The sequence below is a fragment of the Colobus angolensis genome, unplaced genomic scaffold, assembly GCF_000951035.1.
Source record: "Colobus angolensis palliatus isolate OR3802 unplaced genomic scaffold, Cang.pa_1.0 Scaffold6, whole genome shotgun sequence".
In the NCBI taxonomy this organism is placed as follows: domain Eukaryota; kingdom Metazoa; phylum Chordata; class Mammalia; order Primates; family Cercopithecidae; genus Colobus; species Colobus angolensis.
In genome coordinates this window covers 18452486-18460144 of record NW_012119598.1, presented here as the reverse complement: position 1 = coordinate 18460144, position 7659 = coordinate 18452486, and the positions used below count along the sequence as shown (strand labels likewise).

Here is a 7659-nt window from a genome sequence, read left to right as displayed (position 1 = left end):
CCAGGAGGCAGAGCTTGCAGTGAGCCGAGATTGCGCCACTGCACTCCAGCCTGGGCGACAGAGCGAGACTCCGTCTCAAAAAAAAAAAAAAAAAATTATCTATTGTTTTTTAAAAGGGGTGCAAGCTGTGTCATGGTTCTTGGATTGAAGAGTAGTTTAAACAAGTCCTTTGGTTTAGGTTGCACACGAGAAGGCTTTACAAGATCTAATCTTTTCTAAACCTGTTATGCTCTTCGGTTCAGCAGAGATTCCTAATTGTAGCTATTAGTTCCCCTTTTTTGTGGTCCATTCTGTCAATGGACTATTGAGTGTTCAGTAAATTAAGCCCAACCAGCAGCCAACACATCGAGACAGACGTTAAATCATAGCTTGGCTGCCCTTATTCCTTACTGGTATCTGTGAAATGGCTTTTAAGCACAGGCACAGGATTTAACATGATGCACATTTGTGTGCCTCTCAAATTTCCATCCTGTACAATCAGGTATGTGAGGGCTTTTTTTCTAGGCAACAGGTGTGTTCTTGGAATAAAGTTCAGCCCCCACTTCTGGCTGATGTGAGAGGCAACAGCTGCAAGCTTAATGCCAATGACACATGGTTCTATAAGCCAGAGAAAAAATAAACAGCATGTTCAAAGTATGAAAGTCATGGGCAGATGGACTATAGCTGCCTGTACTTTTCTTTGTGTTGTAGAGCTGGAGTCTAAACTTTCAGATGACAAGTGTTTCTTTCTTTCTCTCTTTCTTGCTTGTTTTTCTTCCTTCCCTCTTTTATTCTTTTCCTTCCTTTCCTCTATTTTTTAAAAACTAGTGAGAACACAACATGTCCTTAAGCATTACATATTCATTATTGAGACTATTCCTTCAGCTGAGTCATCCTGTTTACAGCCTGATGAATGAAGAGATGAAAAACAATATTAATCAAGCTACACTTTATATCTCACTTTGTTCTAAAAAGAACTTAAAGGGACTGTTTACTGTGCAATTTGAAGACAGCACGCAAATCTTACTTTTTAAAAAAATGCAAAGTTAAATACACTTACTTATAGGCCTCATTATTCTCCTATAAAAAGCTTCTATCTAGAATTTTTGAGATACTCCTAATGAGTTATAATGTACTGTGTACCTCAGAAGCCTAATGTTGACATTAATTAATAGTACCCATAATGATACAATGATTACTGTGATAGTGCTGAAGAGAGAAAATGTTCATCAATCGCTCAAGCATCTTTTTCAGTGTATTACAGATAATATTCCTTTGTGTGTGCTAGCGTTCAGGAGTTATCATGTCTCAGAATATAAGAGGCTCAGCCATTCTCTTGCTGCATACAAGGTTTCTTGTAAACGAAAACACTGAGGAAAAGAACAGACTAGAGTAGTAACGATAGAGCTGTGGGATACATTCGATGCGGATGCTTCTTAGTGCCCGGGTTTTTCCAGAACTCATATATATCAAGGCTTGTCTCTTTCACCAAGGGGTCTACTTCAACAGAAATGGAGAAGTATCTTTGTTTTTCTCAGACGTGGCAAACAAATACATTGCAATGTGATGAGATAAGCACCTATTTAATTACAATCTTGGAGCCTCTGGCATAACGGGAGTCACCGGATCCCCTGGGAGACTGGTGTTGTGTGTTGCATATGATGTCTAATTGGGAGGGGAGCAAAGAGAGAATCCCTTTATACTTTTTTAAGCCCCAAACCACAACTTTATTGAAGAATCAGATTTTCTGTGAATCTGTACTGAAAATGGTTTTGCCAGGATTGTGCTGTTGCTGAGAAATCTATAGGTAGGTGGATTTGGAATTCAATCCTTAGTGAGAAACAAAGGTCAAAGAAAAAGAAGAATCCAGTGATAAATGTCTTTTTATGTTTTTAATTGGTTTGGCTATCACATTAGATTTTCACTAAATGCATGCAAACAATGACTAACCCCAGAGATGATGCTAATATATTTTAAAATATGAAAAGTGTCTAAAACTGGCAGGCTAGCTTAGCTAGCTTTAAAGTTCTCTTCCAATCCAGAGATTATCAAACTCTGTGTTTTTGCTTTTCCTCAGGCTGCACGTTGTTCAAAATTAGAGTAAGATACACATAACATAAAATTTACCATCTTAACCATTGTCAGTGTATAGCTCAGTAGTGTTAAGTATATTCATATTATTGTACAATCTCCAGAACTTTTTAATCTTGGAAAACTGAAACTCTGCACTCATTGAACAATTTCCTATTCTCTGCTCCCTCCAGCCTCTGGCAAACACCATTCTACTTTATCTCCACAAATTTGACCACCCCAGGTACTGCAAATAAGTGGAATCATACCGTATTTGTCTTTTTGTGTCTGGCTTATTTCACTTAGCATCATGTCCTCAAGGTTCATCCATATTACAACATATAACAGCATTTCCTTCCTTTTCAAGGCTGAATAATATTCCATTGTACGTACAGACCACATTTAGTGCATCTGTCAGTGCACACTGGAGTTGCTTCCACCTCGTGGCTATTGTGAATAATGCTGCTATGAACATGGGTGTCTCTTGGAGATGCTGCTTTTAAATTTGGGGGATATACATAGAAGTGAAATTGGTGGATCATATGGTAGTTCTTTTTTTTTTTTGAGGAGCCAACATTCTGTTTTCCACCGTGCCTGCACCACTTTACATTCCCACCAACAGTGCATAGAGGCTCCAGCTTCTCCCCATCCTAACCAGTACTTGTTAATTCCTGTTCTTTGGATAGTAGCCATCCCAATGGATGTGAGATGATATCCTCAGGCTGCATTTTAGAGAAAGAAGAGGGTGGCTGGCGACTGAGTCAACTCAACCAGGGGAACTTTTTTAAAGCATAAATCAAATCACCCTGAGTCCTCTGCCTGGTGACCCCAGGTGGCTTCCCATCACAGTGGGAAGGAGAGCCAAGTCCCTCACTGTGACTAGAAGAGCATGTTGTACTCTGAGCCCTTCTTATCCCTCTCCCTTATCTTCTCCCAGACGTTCTGTTCTGCTGGGAACACACCAAGCTTGCTCTGAGCCTTTGCTCTTGCTGTTCCCTCTGCCTGGAACTCTCTTCCCCACATCTCTCCACAGCTCACTACCTCTGTGTATCAGATCTCTGCTCAGTGTCACCTCAGACACACCTTCCTATCTCAAGCAATATCCCTGCTTCCAGCACTCTACATCATGACCCTGCTTTCTTATTCTTTTCGTACTTAACACTACCTGAATTCGTTTATATATTTGTATATATCATCTGTTTCCCAGACTAAAGTGGAAGTTCTGTGAGAGCAGGATGTGGCCTATCTTGTTCATCCCCATGCTTCTAGCTTCCAGAACAGTACCGGGCAAGGCTCTATCCATAGGCATTGCAGGAACAATTAAATGAATAAATGGGCAAATGAATGTTTTAGCCACTATCTGCCTAGCCAGAGTAAAAAAAAACAAATAAATAAAGATCTCCTCAGGCTGTTTAGAGTTGTCAGAGGCTGGGCTGGTAAGTTTAAACTCTCCACTGAGAACAGAGCAGGAAAGTACTTACATGGGTCTCCACGTCACCAGCAAGGATCCTACTGTTCTTTAAAAACTCGGCCACCATACTGTTCATCAGCTTGTCAAAGGCTTCCACGGAGGGTGCCACACCTTAGGGAAAGGAGCATTTTGTTATTCCCTGGCAGTTGAATGAAAACCTGGGACTAGCCGGGGCTGTGGTTCACACCTGTAATCCCAGCACTTAGGGAGGCCGAGGCGGGCAGATCGCCTGAGGTCAGGAGTTCAAGACCAGCCTGGACAACATGGTGAAATCTGTCTCTATAAATATACAAAATGTAGCTGGGTGGTGGTGGGCACCTGTAATCCCAGCTACTTGGGAGGCTGAGGCAGGAGAATCGCTTGAACCTGGGAGGTGGAGGTGATCTCAGTGAGTTGAGATCGTGCCACTGCACTCCAGCCTGAGTGACAGAGCGAGACTCCGTCTCAAGAAAAAAAAAGAAAAGAAAACCTGGAACTGTCTTGCCATAGGCAATACGGAAGTTTAATATCATCAATGTCATTCTCACTAATTCATTCGCTGAGTCATTCCTTCACTCAATCAATGTTTTTGTTTTTTGTTCCTTGAGACAGAGTCTCACTCTCTATCACCCAGGCTGTGCTGGAGTGCAGTGGCGTGATCTTGGCTCACTGCAACCTCCACCTCCTGGGTTCAAGTGATTCTCCAGTCTCAGCCTCCCAAGTAGCTGAAACCACAGAAGTTTGCCACCATGCCCGGCTAATTTTTGTATTTTTTGTAGAAACAGGGTCTCTCCATGTTGGTCAGGCTGGTTTCGAACTCCTGGACTCAAGGGATCAACCCACCTCCTAGGCCTCCCAAAGTGCTGGGATTACAGGTGTGAGCCACCATGCCTGGATCTCAATCAATGTTTATTAAACATTTCTCAACAGCTCAGGAAAACACTGTTTTCCTATTTTTCATCCTCCCGAGTAAAGACGCTACATAATTTCATTTCATTCCCTCCGAACCCAGGGAGGTAGGTAGCACCATCGCAACGTTACAGAGAGGAAATGGCTGCAAACACAGCACTTGACTGGGCCAGAGTTACAGACCAAACAAAAGGCAGATCCCAAACCTGAACCCAGCCGATTCATTTAAAGCCAGTGGCCCTTCCTCCACAGCCACCTGCTCAGGTGCTGTAATGACCTTACAATCCCAAGATTACCTAGGACAGTCAGAAGGTAATAATGAACTCTGGGCAAGGAGGAAAAGAAAGCTGATTTCACTCCTTTTCTTCCTTCTTCACCCCCAGGGGGCGGGGAGACAACCACAGTGGGAGTGAAACTGACTGCTGAGGCCATACCCGTTGGGTTCAGAGCTGCCAAATTACTGGCAAAGCTCAAGTGGCAACTGCCCAACAGGTGTGCTCTGCATTTCCTTCCCTGCCTTTTAATTAACAGAAAAAAAATCTAAGTCCCTGATTTCATGTCCCTAATACTGAGAAATGCAATACTGAGAAACTACGAAAACTCTAACCAAAACCTAGGATTCCTTTCCTCATGTTGTACAAATACATCATCCATGCTCACAAAACTATTAGGTGAGTGTCTTTCTTTTCCTTTTTCCCAATTACCCACTTCCACTGGCCCAAAGGGTGATGGAAATGTTATTTACGGCTCTCTGCAGGTGTGTTCTGACTTCTGAGCAGGATGCTGAAGCTAGATGTTGAAGCTCAGTAAGTTATCTTAAAGTTCACAGCACAGTATGGAACAACTTCTGACACAAGCCCCAAGGCTCCTTATGGATCCCTTTGGAAACAGATAAACCTGTTTGTAGCTATGGAAGAGGCCCGAGGCGGGGCGCGGGGTAAAGGGAGGGGGAGGTGGGGTGCGGTCTCTGCTGAGTATTTAAAGTGGGAGAAAGTTTCAGAAATGTGTCAGAGTCCTCTACATAGCAGAAGGTACAATGATAAAAGGGAATATGTTCCAATTTCCTTTCATCGTTCAGCTCTGTTCACACCTCCTGCAGGCAGACCTGTCTTTCTCTCCAAACTGCATCCTTTGAGCATCCCTTAATCAAAGAATTTGGGGCCCTGAATAGTAAAGCATTGAGACCAAAGATTCTGGAGCATTAGGACTGCGTATAATTCATCTTCAATTTTCTTGCACCTAGCACAGTGTTTGTCACAGTGTAAAAACGCAAAAATATTTCAACTGCTGAGCTGAACTTACCCGATTGTCATCAGAGAAAAACAAAAAGCACTCACCTTCTAAAGCACATTGTAATACCAGTATCAAAATAGAGTGGTCCTTTGATCTATGCCTATTATGCATTTGTAAAGGATTATGTTCCTTCTAAAAGTTTCTTTTTTTCTGAGATGTAGTCTCGCTCTGTCGCCCAGGCTGGAGTGCAATAGGGTGATCTCTGTTCACTGCAAGCTCTGCCTCCCGGGTTCACGCCATTCTCCTGCCTCAGCCTCCCGAGTAGCTGGGACTACAGGCGCCCACCACCTCGCCCGGTTAATTTTTTGTACTTTTAGTAGAGACGGGATTTCACTGTGTTAGCCAGGATGGTCTTGATCTCCTGCCTGCCTCGGCCTCCAAAAGTGCTGGGATTACAGGCAGGAGCCATCCCTCCTGGCCAAAAGTTTCTTTTAAAGTAAAAAAAAAATTAACTTTTGCTACAACATTGTCATAATGATGTTTACAAGTAAGGTAAAAGGTTGTTCTGCGGATTTGTCAAAAACAGAATTTAGAAAATTGTCAGAACTTACTAATTAAAAAGAAATGGAAATGGTGTTGTTTAGGATTAGTAAAATGTTTTAAGGATGGATATCATTAAGACAATTTACTAATTATCCTACTTCATTTCAAGTAGGATAGTAAATTGTGGGCTAAGTTGTTTTAGAAGAGCTTTGCTTTAATAACTGGTTTGGAATGATTTGTTATAAGAGAAAATATTTGTTTAAACACTTAAATAATTTAATAATTTAATTACATACCCTCTAATTCTAAGCCTATTAATTTTCCTAGAAAAAAATCTTTTTTTTACAAAGTACCAAGTTCAGTCTAGTACCTCTTTGAATAAGTGAGGTTCAAATTATTGAGTTTTTTTTTCTTTACTCAATAATACTAAATAATCTTCTGGTAGTTGGATTTTAACTTTGTTTTGCGTATTCACAAAACAAAGGCTTAACATTTGTGGTCAATAGTTTAGAGAAATGTCTTTAATCACCTGATGCCAATAGTATAATGAAACAAAGTTACTGAAGAGGATGAAAATATTTTCTTACAAATAAGGTTTATTGAATCTCATATGCCAACTGTATACAGTTAACAAAAAGAGGCTTAAAATGAAATCATAGATGTGTCTCAGTTGGAGCGGAAAAAACTTACAGGCTCCTGGCAGCCTTCCTTAAAACAACACCCCCTTTCAATTCATTCAAAGCATTTTAATTTTCATTATGTTCAGGGGGGAAATAAACCAGCCAGCACATTTGTGCTCACACAGTAATTTTTGTCCCATGGTATGTAATACAGGCACGGGTCCAAATTCGCCTGAAACTCTAGAAGCACCAATGTAGGTCTTTCCTGGTGAAAGCTTTTTCTGAAGTCCCTTCTTCCCCATGGCTTTTCTCAGCCCAAAAAAACCTGACAGGATTCCATATGGGTCAGATAAGGAGGAAGAGCCCATGTGACAAGAACAGAGTTGCCATATTAAATGCAGATTGCCTGGTTCAATTTGAATTTCAGATAAGCAATGAATAAATGTTAGATGTAGGTGCATAACACGCAGTATAGCCCATGCAGTATTTGGGACATCTTTATAACCCCCCAAAAAGTGTTCTTTATCTGAAATTCAAATTTAATTGGTTGTCCTTTGTTAAAAAAAATTATTAAGTAAATTATTTGTAATTTTTCTTTGTCCCTTATTCAAGAAGGAATTGGAAAAATTATTGTAGATAACTTGGAGAGTTTGCCATATGTGGTACCCTTTTTGAGAAAGTAGCCAACTTTTTATTTTTGATGATATAATTAAAAAATGTTTTACAGTATGGTATTAGGATATAGTTTTAAAAGCGTATTTGGGGCCGGGCGCGGTGGCTCAAGCCTGTAATCCCAGCACTTTGGGAGGCCGAGACGGGTGGATCACGAGGTCAGGAGATCGAGACCATCCTGGC

General features: G+C 41.1%; 1 protein-coding gene across 2 annotated transcripts in view; it reads right to left on the bottom strand.

Moving 5' to 3' along the window:
- Nucleotides 1-7659, bottom strand: part of CAP2 (CAP, adenylate cyclase-associated protein, 2 (yeast)) — a 169075-nt gene that overhangs the window by 129988 nt on the left and 31428 nt on the right. For both annotated transcript variants that reach the window (XM_011962746.1, XM_011962747.1), the window contains one exon: nt 3531-3631. In XM_011962746.1, the coding sequence (XP_011818136.1) occupies nt 3531-3631 (101 nt within the window). The remainder of the gene's footprint in view (nt 1-3530; nt 3632-7659) is intronic.